This window comes from Leishmania martiniquensis, chromosome 32 (assembly GCF_017916325.1).
Source record: "Leishmania martiniquensis isolate LSCM1 chromosome 32, whole genome shotgun sequence".
Taxonomy (NCBI): Eukaryota; Euglenozoa; class Kinetoplastea; order Trypanosomatida; family Trypanosomatidae; genus Leishmania; species Leishmania martiniquensis.
The window spans coordinates 443,233-458,183 of NC_090167.1; the positions used below are offsets into that span (position 1 = coordinate 443,233).

Sequence of the window (14,951 nt, forward strand, 5' to 3'; positions counted from 1 at the left end):
CTCATAGGACTTGTCTGTGGGTTTTATCGTTGGTTCGTTGCCGTCCCGCCACCCTCTCCGTCTTTGTATCGGTCCCCCCGCCCGCACGGCCCTGGTACACACACACGCACACACGATTAGGCCTCTACGGCTTACCAACGCCTTTACCACCACAACTGCGCACCCACCGGCAGACATGTGCGAGAGAGAGGAAAAGCACGCGTGCATCCAGGAAGGGTGGGAGGCGCAGTTGAAAGGGGAGTTGGAAAAGAATCTTTACAGCGAGGCAGCCATGATATCGAGGAAGGCCGTAGATGCAGGTTGTGTGTGCCGCTTTGTTGTAACATAAGCTGTGAGCATTTCCTGAGACGCAAGTGTCATACGTGCGGTCAAAGACTCTGTGAACTGCTTTCTGCCCTTCATGACGCTGTGCGGAGCGCAGGTTGTGGCAGTGACAATCCTGAGATGCGAGTGGAAAAGAAAAAGGCGATGGCTGCACATCCTCAGGTGCGCGGGTCAAGAAAGACCCACTCTTAATGAGCATCGTGGGTGCTCATCTTGTGTCTTTGCCCAAACACACACCACCACCGCCTCCTCTTTTTCTCCTTGCTGCTGCCATCCAGTACATGAACTCGCCTCCGCAGAGCTGGAGCACCGAAGGGCTACGGCGCTAGGCGCCCCGCAGAGGACATCGACTCCCTTGCCCCCTCCGCTCTGTGTGTACTTGTGATGCACCATGGGCGAGAGATCGGCGCGGCCCGAGACGACTGCCTTCCAGCACACCATCGCGTCGCAGCTGGGCGCTGCCACAAGCACAATTCTGCTGTATCCAGTCGACCTGATACGAATGCGTTTCCTATCCCAAGACGGCACACGCACCCGAGAGCACAACGGTCAAACGTACCGGAGTATCGTGAAGGCGTTCCAGCTCATCTACCGCGAGGAGGGGGGGCTGCCAGCTTTCTTTCGAGGTTGCCACGTGTCAGTGTTGGGAACCTTTTGCGCGTGGGGCGTCTACATGTATCTTTACCGCCACCAGTGCACCTGGCACGAAGCGCGCCAAAAAAAGCGTGAGGAGGCGCACCGCAGCGGACGCGGCCTGTCAGGGTCGCCCGAGAAAGACCCGCTCGCCGCAGACGGCTGGGCCACGTGGCAGAATCTCCAGCAGCGCTTCGGATTTTCCATTATTGCCAGCTGTGCTGCTGCAGCAGTGTGCAATCCAATCTGGCTGCTCAAGACACGCATGCAACTGGAGGAAACCTCCGCACGAACGGCAGGACTACCGCGTAACTTTCGCACATTTCGCGGAGGGCTCCTACACACAGTACAAACCACCGGAGTCCGATCGCTGTGGCGCGGTACTTCGGCGCAAATAGTGCTTGCCGTGCCGAACGCCTTTCACCTTCCCTTGTACGACTTCATCAAGACCGTCATCGTGGAAGTGAGCAGAAGAAGTGAGCTTTCAGTCCTTGAGGTGTGCTTCTGCTCTACGCTGACAAAGGTTGTTCTGGCGCTCGTATGCCATCCAGTGATGGTCGTTAAGACACGCTTGCAGGACCACCGCGCGCACGCAGGGGAGATTCAATACTGCTCTTTTCTGCAGGCAACGAAGACGATTTGGCAGCGCGGAGGAACGACTGCCTTCTACCGCGGAACTGCGTCTTCGCTGTGCCAGACGGTCCCTCGCTCCGTGCTCATGTTTGTTGGGTACGAGCAGTTTCTAAAGTTGGTCAAGCGCCTTTCCTCCTGAGCGCTGTGCCCCCTCTTACCCCACCACCGGTGATGGATGCGCGTCAAGTATAGAGAAAATCCCCCCCGTTCTCTTCCCTTGGCCAACGCGTCTAGGCAAGCCCAATCGAACCGCGCAATGTGAAAATTGAGATGACATGGGGTCCGTCAACAGGTCCGTCCTTCTTATCACACAAGCTCCCTGTCGAATGCCGCTCGATGAACCATTTCATCGAGCGGCACACACACACACACGCGCATGCGCAGCCGGAAATGGGGTGCCGGCTTTCGGAGGAATCGAAGCAGGGGTGCCGCAGTAATGTGTGGGGTCACAGTACAAACACTTGGAAGAGTACCAGAAAGGCGCGACTATATGACTCGCTCAGGTTCCTATACTGCGTTCCATTCCTTTCGAGAGGAAAAGCATTGATCGGAAACCAAGCACGCCTGCAGAGGATCTGATGCCGGCGGCGGTGGACCTGAGAGCCCGAAGCTGTGAAGTTCGGACTGTGCCGAGCCGTCGCACTTCGCTCGCTATCAAGCCCGACGTCTCTCTCCCTGCTCAGCTCTTTTTCTTTTTTTCTTCGTTACCACTGCCGCGGATGATCTCTCCTTCACACTCCCGTAAAAGAAAAAAAGCGTTCTTGCTTTGTCCCAGCTCTTTGCTTGTTACGTATGCTGATGATCATACGACCTGCTAAAGAGGGGTGGTGGTGGTGGTGAAGTGTGTGCCTTTTTGCTTCCTTGCGGTAGAGGGGCAAGCGCGGCGGCAGCCCTTTTCCCCAAGTCTTCCCCCTCCACCACCACACACACACACGCACACGAATGAGGCCGAGCGATTTAGTGTCCCCACATCCCCTCGCCTTTTTGCTTCACCTTCGCTCTGGCTGGGGTTTGAACGGACGTGTGTGTAGCAGACGTTTACGTGCCACTCGTTGTCGTGGAGGTCCGCCCCCTGCAATCGCATTTTGCTATTTCATAGAACTCCTTCTAGGCGCCTTCCCTTCGCTTCTTCTGCGCTCCCGTCGCCCCCCTTTTTTCAACACGCCGTCCCTCCTCCCTCTCCCGCAGGGAGTCAGGTGCCTGCGCATTTCCTGCATTCTTCCCTACCCAGAAATTGGTGGCGTTTGCGAGAGGAGCCCACGTGCCATCATTACAGACAAGAAATCTGTCGGCCCGTCTTCCTCTGCTGCTCCCTGGAAGTGTGCGATTGTCGTCTGTCGCGCATGAAGACGCCCACTATATATATATATATACATAAGACGTTCGTAGTCGCAGCAGCCCGGCGTTTACCCGAGCGTCTCAATTTTCTCTTACTGAAGTCGCCATCCATAGGAGGGACAGTAGACACACACACACACGCACACGCACACAGAGACACACTTACATAGACGCGCACACTCTCGTAGAGGAATCGAAATGCCGGAGGAAAAGAAGCCGCGCTTTCTGCAGCAGACGACGTCGCAGCTGCTGCACCAGCAGGAGGCGCTGCGGAAGCGACGAGAGATGCTGGAACGCGAGAGCGCGAAACCGCCGGTTATGCGGTTTGGCACCAGCACGCCGCCACGCAATGCAGGCCGCCATGGGCGGTCCCCTGTCCCCCCCTCTTCAACGAGTGAGCGCCAGGCCGCGCACTCGGCGCTGCCACAAGTCAGCGGTGTCCATCGCGAGCTGAACTGGAGTCGTTCCGAGGACGAAAAGGCTGTGGAGCGCGCGCCGATGCGTTTTTCGACGCTGTTCCGCCCGTCACCGGCGGCTTCGGTCCTGACACACGCACGCGTTGCGAGCGCGCACTACTCACCCTCCTCACCAAGTCCGCGCGAGGTGAATACGTCTGACCAAGTGGACGCACTGTTGACGAAGAGGCGCAAGGAGACCTCCTCACCGCGCACAGTGTCGCCGCGCTCGCCTGTGCTGCAGCGGAGCCGCATGGAGCGCGATTGCATTCCCAGCGAGAAAACAAAACGGAGGATGGACTCCCCTGCGCTTGTCTTCGCGGCGAATCCGGATAAAGCCGCGCAGACCACTGCGGGGGAGGCATCACAGGCCGGGGCATCTCAAACCTCAGCGCGCAATGTGACACCGCCACAGGCAGCGGTCGAGCTGCGCACGAGTGCATCGCGGCCCGACCCGCAGGAGGCGCTCACTGACGAACAGGACGAGGCGACTGGTATTGCGGCGTTCTCCAACACGTTCCCGGTGCCTCGCTTCACCCCACTCTCGCCCGTTCCTGCGTCAGCCACCAAGCGACCGCAGCAGACAGACGACGAGGTGCAGAGTACACCCATACGTTTTGCTATCGGCGAGTTCCGCACACCTCGACCGTTGACGCGACACTCTAATGCGGTTACACCCGTCGCCGGTCAGTCTTTCCCCGTGCAGAGAGACGATGCGGACCCGCAAGCACCCCCTGCGGTGGAAAGGAAGATCGAGACAAGGCCCACAGCGTCCCCAACCCCAGAGCCGGCTCCGCGAGTACGTGCCAGCGCGGGCCCTGCTACTGGCGCGGAGGAATGCGCTCCGCCTATTCCGCCCGAGAGGGAAGCGCACCTGAGCATTGCGCACGGCACTGCTTCCACGGAAGTTGCGGACACGCATGACACGGTACAGACGACAGAGCCTCGGGAGGCGATCCTTCACTCGTCGCCCTTTGCCAACGTATCGCCGCGCCGAAAGACCCCGTCGCCGCCGCGCCGTACCAAAGTGAGCCCAGCGCCAACGCCGCAGGACCTCATTCACAGCGTCCAGGTCTCAGCGGAGAAGCGCCCATGTGGATGCGAGCGGCCTACGCCATCGCCAGGGAACTGGAACCTCCGCCGCAACACCGCAACGCCGTCTCGCACAGGCTCGCCGCCGCCTACCCCAGTGCCGCCGTCTAACAGGCCCATGACAGACTTCGGCGCGCCTTTGCAGAAGTGCTGCGATCGCCCGACGCCTGTGTCCCTCTCTTCGCAGCCGGCTGGTGGGGAGATTCGGAACACCACCGCAGGTGCTTCCTCTGCTTCCCCGTGGCCCACCACCGAAAACATTATCTGCAGCATTATGGCAGCTACCAGCGAAGGGCTACGCCGCGGCAGAGAAGTCTGCGAAGCAGCTACCGTGCACTCGTTCTCCGAAGAGGCTGACCGCGGCGCCTTGGAGCAGTTCTCGAACGGAGAGGGGAACGCATCGCACACCAACTCGTCCAACAGGGCGATGCCGGAGACGTTTGACATGCACGCCAACGTGGAGGATAAGGAGTGTGTCGGGGGCCACGATTTCCACGCCGCACCGCATGCCTACGATGCGGCGCACACACCGTCACCAGTTCCCTCAGACCGGCAGTACGGCGAGAGCCTTCTCGCCTCCGCTGAGAAGCGCCGTTGCGGGCGACCCACCCCGCCGGAGCGCAATCTCGATGTCGCAGTGGGTGGGGACCCTGACAGTCATGCGAGTTACACCACAAGCGGGTCTCCACAGCCGTCTGCGAGCCACCTTCTCCGGAGCCTGGACGTGTCTATCGAGAAGGGTAGTCCTCGCGGTAAGCCAGCGGACCGTGCCGAGCAGGTGAGGGGGAGTGGTACCGGCGAAGCATCAGCTAGAGAGGCGGCGGGCCAGCTCACAGCGTTTCGCACCCCCTCGCCAACACCCACGCCAGAGCACGTCATTGCCAGCCTGCAGGCCTCCGCCGAAAAACGGGGGCGCTCCGGCGCCGTTGATGCCACGACTGCCCCCACAGATTCCTTGGCCGCGGCCCCCACAAGCACCAGCTGCAGCTCTTACCAGTCACCGACGCTGACGCCGCAGAATGTAAAGGACAGTGTGCAAAAGCTAGTGAGGGAGCCGCAGCAGGTGACCCGCTGCGACGCGCCCGCTCCAATGCGACCGTGGAAAGAGATGTCCAAAGGTACTCCGAACAGCGCAAGCTGCGGGGCGACGTGGAACTCCTCGGCATCACCGGTGGTTACGGCGGAGAATGTTGACGTAACGCTAGATACCCTCGAGCGCGATCAGCGATACCAGTCCCGCTCCTCGCATGCGTCTCGAGCATCTGGCGTTTCGCCGGAAGAGCCGAGCGACCTGTTGCCACACGACAGCGCCCTTTCGTCTTTAGGGGCGGCTGAAAAGGCGGACGGGGTGGATGCCTGTGAGACCCGGGCACCCGTTACTGAGGAGGCTGCCCCTCCTGCTGTGGCCTCACCCGCGCCCTCTGAGATAGCCGCGACCTCGACCATGTTCTTTGATTGCGTGAGCGCTCCTTCGACACCGGCTCTGCAAAGCGCAGAGACAGCGAAGAAGGATGAGGACACCCTTGAATCGGCCATTCACAGGCGCGGCGCCGCCCATGTGCCGCAACATTTCTACGATCTGCAGCGGGAGGTGGCCGAAATTTCGAAGGGGCGCAGCCGGACGCGCACGCTGCTGCCGCACGCATACGAGCGGCTGTCTCCCATCCCGACCCAAACGATGCCAGTAGCGGGGGACACTCCACCTGCTGTGGCACCCATTGAGCAGGAGCAGGTAGCTTACCATGCTCCGCTGCATGAAGCCGATGACCCGAGAGACGGCGGTCATGCTGCATCGGAGAAAGACGCCGAGACGGAGGACTTGGCTCGCCGCAGCAGCCTCATCCTCGTATACCCCTCAGCTTCCCCTCAGCCACTTCTTCAGCAACCGCACAAACCAGCGCCCGCGGTCCCTGCCCCCAGTGTGAGCCCGGTGCAGGTACCCCGCACGCCGACACCCCCGCCACGGTGTCCCTTGCAGCAAGCGCGATCTCTCGCCATTGAAAGGAGACCGGTGAACAGCATCCGCAGCGATCACCACGAGTCGCCGCTGCCGCGTCCTGTTCCACTACGCTCTCAGGTCGCACTGGGACAAGCGGTACAGATGTCGCACAAGAGCTCTCATTCTGGCACGGTTCCCCCGGTCTGGGGTGCGCCATGCGTCCTTGCTGCAAAGTGTGGCGTCGCGTGCGCGCCTCCTCATCGTGCGTGTATGCAGCCACCCCCGTCACGGTGCACCGCTGCCCTGCCGCGCGAGGAGGCTGTGGATCAAGAGGCGAACTTGTTTGATCCGCAGAATGACTGGATGGATCTTGTGCAACCGCTGCAGCCTCATACAATTACAGTCTCCCCACAAGGTGGCACGGTAGTCTATACAGAGCATTCATCTACAGAATCGCCGGGGAACCTTGAAGGGCCAGTGCGCTGTGCCTCTCCCTCGCGCTCTCGCAAGCGAAGCCGCAGCGCGCAGACTCCACTCCCTCAGACTCGGCAGCTGACGGCGGCGACGCCGGCAAGCATCGCCCTCACCTTAGACGACGGCGTCTCGTCTGGCAGAAAGTCGTCGCGCAACGCTGCAACGCCCAAGTCTCAAGCGCCGCAGACTCCCCGTAGCTCGGCACGTGGGCGGAAGAGTCAAGCGGAGGAGCTTCTTGAGATGCTACCTGCGGAGGTGATGGCCGAGGTGGTCCGTATAGAGGAGGCAGAAGGGTTTACGGCAGCCTGTACAGCAGCGGCGGCCGTGCCAGTAGATTCGCTTGACTGCCGACCGTCTCTGGGCTCATGCGACGGGCGACTCAGTGGCGTCTCCGATGGGGACTCGACCCTCGGCCTCGCGTCGACCATTTCTCAGCGTGTCTCGCAGCGGCCGCGGCGAGTGTACCATAATTACGACTACTACATTCAATATCTCCAGGGCATCGCCAACTCCAGTGCCAAAAAAGCACGCAAAGCTGCCGGTCGTCGCACACATCGTGCTGTCTTGAAAGATGTGGCGAGCGTCAACGCGAAGCCCATCGTGCAGCATGCTGGTGGTGGCCGGCCTTCCGCAGCATCACCGCTGCCGTGTGGCAGTCGCAGCCGGTCGGGCTCCTCGCGCGGCATTGGGAGTCCGGCTACGAGCACGAAGTCCTCGGCGATGCGCGTGCCGGAGGACACGGCTGTCTCTCCAGAGATGTCGTCCCCACGGCGTGCCGGTGGTCGCCGGCAGCTAACAGTCTCCACGCGTCTCTCTGCCGAGCTCCAGAAGGCACTGTTTAAGGAGCCACTTCCGGCGAAGACGACTCGCAAGCGCAGCTTGCGCAAGGCGTCTGCCAAGTCTACCAAGCCCGCCAAAAAGTCGTCGACGCCCTCGCCAAAGGGCCGAGGCTCCGTCAGCTCGACCACCACGCCGAAAGTCGCAAAGGCGCCTCCGTCAGACACTCGTGGCAAGAGGTCAATTAAGAAATTTGTGACAGCCAAGGCGATGCGGCTTCCGCGGCGTAGTGCCAAGCGCGGCAAGGCATAACGTGGGGCATCTGTGCCTTGGTAGTGCTGCACACATGAGCAGGGGGGATGTGGGAAGCATCGGGCACAGCGTGAGCGTTGTCTCCAGCTGGGCGGCATTGACGCTCCCCCTCCCCCTCCCTGCTCGCCGCGGCTAGTTGTTTGTTCCCCCGCCGTTGAAGCAGGTGCTGCTGCCTAGCCGAGGCCCCTCCGAAGCCTGCCGGCTGATGAGGACACCCGAGCTACGGAGCGCGCTTTAGGAGCTGTTTTTAAGGAATACAAAAAACTGAAATGGCCCGCTTCATTCTCCTTGGGTGCGCTTGAGACCTTTTTTTCCGGGGACGTCTGTGCTGACAGCTATTACGATCTTTCTCTCTCTCTGTGCGTGTGTCTGCTAGCTTTGTGGCGTGCTCGGTTGTCCTGCCAACAGTGTCTTTAGCTCTTGTGTCTGCATAGCGATACCGCTGCGGGGATCCACTGTCTCTGCCCTCTTTGTTCTTCTGTCGTCTTTGCCCCCTCCTTCCCTTCCACACTATTAGATCTGGCCTCCCCCTCTCTCCGCTGATAACTATGCACACACACACACACACATACACACATTTATATTCATAATAGATACAGCAGAGGTCGGCATACGCGTACGTGTCAACACGTCATCCATCTATACATATATATTGTTTGTGTGTGTGTGTGTGCGTGCGTGTGTGTGTATTCAGCTCTTTTCTCTATGCTTCCTCCTCTTAGAGTTACATAAATGCTCTTCAACAGTCAAGAGCAGCGATGCACTTGGCGCAGGGCGCCGTTCTCTCCTCTACCCACCCTCCCACCCCACCCCACCCAAGAATGGACGAAAAATGGGTGAACTCTGGTGTCAATCGCTGTGGCGAGCGCTTTTCGTTTCGTTCGAAGGCAATCACCGTTTCCCTTCTTTCCTTCTTTTCCCCTACTCCCACCCACATCCACCCAGACCCACCCACCCACCCACTCCCACATGCACACTTTCGTGTGGTGCTTCAGGGACGTTTCAAGTAACTTCCCATACGCTACTCGCCCTTCCCATTCCCCGTTACTAGGCAGGCGCACGCATGCATGAGCATGGCAGAGGGACGTCGGGTGCGGGCTGTGCTGCTCCTCTCAAGCCACTCGAACTGGGCTGCACTTGCCTCTTGCTGCCTGATACCGCTGCGGCTTTTTTCACTGGTTCTCTGTCTCCCCACCTCCTTCCTCTCTCCCTCTTGGCCTGCGTTTTCACCACCTGAGCGCATTTCTTTCCTTATCGTTGCCTCTTCACTACCGGCCTCTTCTCCCCCCTCTCCGCGAACCGCCAAGCCCTTTCCCTCTCTCTTTCTCTGTCGCAGAGTGCGACAACTCGTACTGACTGCGCCACCTAAGGGAATTTCGTCCCCGCTGATCGCCACGCCACCACACGATGCACAGGCGCACCGAAAAGATGCCCCTCTTTAATTCGTGCAGCAGGCGCCTGCAGGGCTTCCCGATAAGGCCTTGCGCCTACGCCAATATTTCTCGATGGTGCAGCAGCCCCTCGGAGTCGCTTGCATCTGAGCAGCTGCAACACACACACGTGCAAGCGTCGCCGATCACTACCAGTGGCTTGTCTGCATCCCATACGCCGGGCTCTCTTGACCTAGGCTTAAACTTTGCCACGATGGACTTCGACGCGGTCGTAAGGGCTACACACGCAGCCATCGCCCGTGAGCGCAGTGCCGGGCTTGCGTCTGAGCAGCGAGAGCAGGCATTGGAGGTGAAGCTGGACAAGGAGGACGGCGCACCCGCACCTACTCAAGAGTGGAATCCAGTAACGGCGCCGCCTGCTGCGTCGTCCGCAGAGGGTGCCCATCAGCTGCCTGCACCTGTGCCTCACTACGCGTCACCACAGCAGAGGCGTTCTGACGGTGACTCGCCAGCGCCACAGCCGCCGCAGGCCCGGCTTTCACCGCGTTCGCTCGGGCGGGAGAGGGGGTTTACCCGATACTCTCTCCAAGACAAGCTGAAGGACTGCGTAGCCGACGGAAGTTGGGCGCGGGCCTTCCAGCTGTTCACGAACGCTGTGGAGCAAGCATGCCGCCAGGTGCTGGTTCCCCGTGGCGCTCCCGACGGTGCAGCGGTCAGCAGAGAGGCTGACGCCGAAGTGACCGCAGCGGACTCAGGCAACCTGCCCCTGGATACAACCCGAGAATTTCAGTGCTTTGCGGCGTTGCGCAAGCAGCTGGCGCCTCTCCCACCGACAAAGCCTCGAGAGCGTGTGGCGCTTGTAAAGAACATGCACGGCGTCATGCGTTGGACCGGCCTGCACTATTACCTGCTGTGGAAGTGCCTTCTAGAGGCTGGGCGACTGGAGGAGCTGAAGCGCGTCTGGCTCGTTATGGAACGCACCGGGTTCGCAGAGTACCAGATGGAGGAGCGGACGGTGAACGCGATGATGACGCTGCTCCGCCCCACGTCGCAATCAACAGAGCTTGTGATGGCCACTGTAGTCCCCCCCGGCGGCTCTATGGCGGGCACTGCGTCGCATCAGAAGGGCATACTCCGCGAGCTCGTCAAATCGCTGGAGCAGGCCGCTGCAAAGCGAAACTTCCAGCTGGCAGATGTAAACCGCCGTACCGCTGAGGGTGTTCGAATCGTCGAGGCGCTCAAGCGTGCGCAGCGGGGCTGCGGCGGCGAAGGCACCGCAGCTCACGCCACTGCCGCACCCGATGAAGGGGAAGGTGCAACGTGGGCTACTGACTCAGGGGAAGCTGCGGTTGCGGTTGCGGTTGGCGATTTCAATGGACTGCTTCGGCGTGCGCGCACGCACGAGGAAACTGACCGTATTCTCAGCATGATGGCAAAGCTGAAGATCGAGAGAGAAGGCATCACCTACGCGAGCCTCATTGCTGCGCTGCACAACCCGCAGTATGTGCTGCCGGGCCACACAGCCGAGGAGCTGGCAGCTCACCAAGCTCGTGGTGCCACTTCTTCCGAGCTTACGGCGACGAAGGAGGAGAGCAGAGGCGCAGCGAAGGACACCAACATCTCTGGTTGTGCGCACATCTCAGCCGACTCTTCACCGATCAAGACGTCTTACGAAGCCTACAGACAGGAGCGCGTAAAGGCCGGCATGACATGGTTCGAGGCGTGCCCTCCTACACACCGCACGGCCGATGTCTTCAATGAGCTGCTCTACCTGCTTCGTGCAAAATCGCACTGGTCTCAATTTGACGCAAAGCTCGTGCAGCTTCGCGGAAACGCTGTGGTGGCAGAGACCGAGTGGCCCCAGACGCTCGCTGAAGCAGAGCCACCTGTGGGGACATCAGTGCCCGCCGCTCAAGAAGCCGTACACATTCTCGCTCCCCACTGGGCCACTTGTCCCAATGGTAAAACATACGAGCTTCTTATACAACGCGCCCGCTACGTACACCAGTGGGATGTGATGTGGGCTCTCTATGAGGAAATGATTACCACCGGTGTTCGCGGCACAACCCGCACCTACGAGGTACTCTTGCGAGAAGCTTACAACCACCCGCCGTACTCTGTCCGTGCCCTCAAGCACCCCAGCGGCGGCGATGCCACCTCCCGATTTCTCCTGAGCATTTACGACGAATTGCGTCGCAGCGGCGGCGATGTGCACTCTCTCAAAGACACCCTTAACGTCGTAAGCGCGTGGACAACAGCACGCTCAACGACGACTCGGCGGTACTCATGAGGCGTGTTTGGAAGTAAGACGGCGGCGCACACGATCGTGACGGTGGGGAAGGTGAGAGGGGCAGCGACGCCCTTTTTGCTGTGCGTAGGGCTACCTCAGCGGCTTCACATGCTGAGTGTCCCCATGTCGGAGGAAGCTGAGCAGCCACTCCCTCTCTCCCCTTTGTATCCCCCGCAAGCACAGGGCCACTTCTGGTGGTGGCAAGGGCTGTAGGCGGTCCGGCCCCGCAGCGCGTGGCGTCGGAGTGATCGGCGCCATCGAGCGCGCTTGTGCCCCCCCACGGGTCACAGGCAAAGTGTCAGCGCGGCTCGGACGGATCTCAGGCGGTCCCCGCACTGCTGGCCGGTGTAGGGCGCGAGCGCCACGCCCCGAGTGACGTGCACCTCGTGGCGTCCGGCATTACGAGTGTCGCCTCACGGTGGTGCCTGTGGGGGGGTGGCAGATGGAGTGGGAGACGGCGACCGCGACGGGCGGAGCGCTGCTGTCGCGCGTGTCGGCCGCTGCTTCCCGCCACGTCGCTGCGCCGACTGGGAGGCCGGCGAGAAGGGGGAGGGGCACTTGAGTGATGGGAGGCAGAGAGGGGAAACGCTGCGTGAGGAGGGAAGAAGATATTGAGCCACCGAGTCGGCTCACGCGATGGAGAAGCGGTATCGCGGCCAGAGAGATTCGTCGAGTGGTGATAGGCGTGAAAGCGTTGCCGCTCATTTCAGCATTCCTGTGTTTCTCTAGTCAAACGAAGGATGGTGGGTGTTTAGCTGGCATTCTGGCGGCACCAAAGAGGTTAGCAAGAATCTGTTGAATTTGATTCGCGCGCGTCGCTCTTCTCAACGAAGCGATGTACGGGCATCCCAAAGAATGCACGGGCGTGGAGCTTCTGCGTTCTTCAGCTCCAAGTTTCTCCATCCCCTTCGCTGCCCGCACCACACGGCCTGCCTTCTACCTTGAGTGAGCTGCGCGTGCACCTCAAAAAAGAAAAGCAACAATCTAAATGACTCCTTGCGCTCGTTGCCACCTCTGTGAACTTATCATTGCTGTTTACTGGGGATGCCCGTGTCGCGTCGGTCACACATCCATCGTCATCCGATGTTGACGCGCCCCCTCTCCGGTATGACTCCGGCAGCTGTGTGACAGTGGTTCTCCGCCGCACCAAAGAGAGTCTTTTCACTGCCTCGCTTTTGCATACTCGTCCGCCTACGCCCTTTTCTCTCACAGTACTTTCCCCTCGCTGCCCCTTCTTTGTGCCCTGCTATTAAAGCCCATCTCGAAGTGTGGCAGTGCACCTCTTGTTTCTCTACACTCCTCTTTTGCTGGTGGCCTCTTCCGCGCTGCTTTTCTCTCTCCTACTCGCTCCTTGTGTATGTGTGTCTGTGTATGGGTGCCCGCGGTATCCGCTCATCAACTTTGACACCTGTACCGCTTCGTCTGCCCTCCCCCCTTCTTCGCTTCCCCTCCTCATCCACCACGTGAAGTGGCCGCACGCTTTTCCTGACTTGCCTCTCTGCCGGTCCAAGGCGCATTTTTAGACTGCTTCTTGGTGTCTTTTTTCGCCACCGCTTAATCGCTTTTCTCTTTTTTTCTCTTCGCCACTGCCGCCGAGAAGCCCCGATCGTCTCCGTCACCAACCCTTGTTTCTGTGTCTGTCTCTCTCTTCTCACCCGCATCCGCCACACGCGTGTGCTGCTCTCATCTACTTTCCCTCCCACCGACTCTCTCGTCTACAAAATTGGAGCAAAGAGGCCGTCTTCCGGACACGCAAACGTACACACACGTCTGTATGTCCATGATGTCCTCACCCATGCATCATCACTCGTTGGTGGCTGACCAATCCACCTGCCTCCACTACTACCACTGCGTGTTGCACGACATTTCACTGCACCTACCCGTCGGGGAAATAGCGGCGCAGGTGCTGCCCAAGAAAGACTCAGATGTCGTTCAGCGACTGGCAAGCGCGGGCTGCCGCATCGTCCCTCACCAGCTCCACGTTTACAAAGAGCCGCTCGAGAGAAAGTTCGGCTATGTTTCTTTTTTTGTGCACCAAGCGCCGCACTCCGCGATGGATGCTGATGACGTTCACCATCTTGTCCGTGAATGGATCGACGTCGACCTCACCTCACAATTAGCGGCAGTGGAATGTAAGGTACAGCTCGCTCAACCACCCGAGTGCTATTCGTCAGAGCCCTTTCTGGACGCGTTCCGCCTAAAATGCCCCCTGCTTGACCCATCACAAACGCTCGACACCAAGAAGCTGGAGACCTTTGTGCTCTCCCGCGTACGCTTTGGGCAGAGCTGCGGCAATGCGTCAATCAATCAGTTGAATGCGATACACTGCAGTAGCGCCAAGGTTTCCGCCTGTCCTGCCGTCGGTGCGGATGAGTCGGGAAGCAGCGTGGATGACGGGCTAACTGGTGTGGTGGGCGAGTTGGACAACAGTGGCCAGCGCGCGGCTCGCACCTTGCACGAGCATGTATGGAAGTGTGTCGGTACCTTCTCCATTGATTCTCTGTCGCCTAAGGAGCTCATATGGCTCAAGAAGCAGCTTCCCACCTTCCCACCGCTGCTCATCACAAACGGTGACATAGACACGACCCACTGCGATAAGGGAAAACTGGCGCAGTTTTTCGAGGCCTCGCTTGCCCCTCTGCTCACTGTGGAGGAGGCGAAGTAGGGCAAAGTGGCTGAGGATGCCGTGCGCTGGGAGACACGGGTGCCGGAGGGTATTCACCCGGACAGTGGTTTCGCCTTTTGTTCCTCTTTTGTTTTCTGTGCCCGCCTCTCCGCTTTCCCTCGAATCTGTTTCGCTCGCGTGTGGGGGGCAGATGAGGGAGCGTAGGATCAGGGATCGTGTGCGCGGTGGCGTCAAGTCGGGCGCAAACACAGCGATCGTGCGGCGGCCATAACGCCCGCTCGCTTTTTGTCTTTCTGCACCTCCCCTTTCCCCTCTCCCCTCCCCTCGCGAAGGTTGTCTCTTTTTTTTCCACGGTTGCGTCGTGTCTTCTTCCTTTTACCATATTTCTGTTCTTTTTTTATTCCCACTTTTTTTTTTGCGGTGTGCTGTGGTGGCGCGCGGCGCTGGGCAGTTTTTCTGTTTCTTCCGTCATTTCCATCCATTGCGCTTTGCGTTTGACGCCTTTGGAAGGCTGCTCGCTTCCGTGTGTCGCAATCGTTTCGCTATCGGCCCTGAGGAGGGTAAGCCGAACGGTCTGCATTAAGAATGCCGGTGCGCTGGCCGTGGCCCGTGTTGCGCCGAAAAAGAGATCCGCACAGATGAACCCCCCTTCTCCCACGATCCATGG

The 14,951-nt window shown here is 59.8% G+C and overlaps 4 protein-coding genes across 4 annotated transcripts; all 4 read left to right on the top strand.

Annotated features, from left to right (window-relative positions):
• Positions 1–715: 715 nt before the first annotated feature.
• On the top strand, positions 716–1,729 carry LSCM1_01756 (uncharacterized protein; the record flags this gene model as incomplete). The annotated part of the gene is made up of 1 exon (XM_067319356.1): positions 716–1,729. One exon carries the CDS (start codon positions 716–718, stop codon positions 1,727–1,729), a length of 1,014 nt encoding a protein of 337 aa, XP_067175905.1.
• Positions 1,730–3,126: 1,397 nt separating this feature from the next.
• Positions 3,127–7,977, top strand: LSCM1_01757 (uncharacterized protein; the record flags this gene model as incomplete). The annotated part of the gene is made up of 1 exon (XM_067319357.1): positions 3,127–7,977. The coding sequence occupies one exon, from the start codon at positions 3,127–3,129 to the stop codon at positions 7,975–7,977; it is 4,851 nt and encodes a 1,616-aa protein (XP_067175906.1).
• Positions 7,978–9,405: 1,428 nt separating this feature from the next.
• LSCM1_01758 (uncharacterized protein) lies at positions 9,406–11,658 on the top strand (the record flags this gene model as incomplete). Its single annotated transcript, XM_067319358.1, has 1 exon — positions 9,406–11,658. One exon carries the CDS (start codon positions 9,406–9,408, stop codon positions 11,656–11,658), a length of 2,253 nt encoding a protein of 750 aa, XP_067175907.1.
• Positions 11,659–13,438: 1,780 nt separating this feature from the next.
• LSCM1_01759 (uncharacterized protein) lies at positions 13,439–14,323 on the top strand (the record flags this gene model as incomplete). The annotated part of the gene is made up of 1 exon (XM_067319359.1): positions 13,439–14,323. The coding sequence occupies one exon, from the start codon at positions 13,439–13,441 to the stop codon at positions 14,321–14,323; it is 885 nt and encodes a 294-aa protein (XP_067175908.1).
• Between the last annotated feature and the right edge of the window lie 628 nt (positions 14,324–14,951).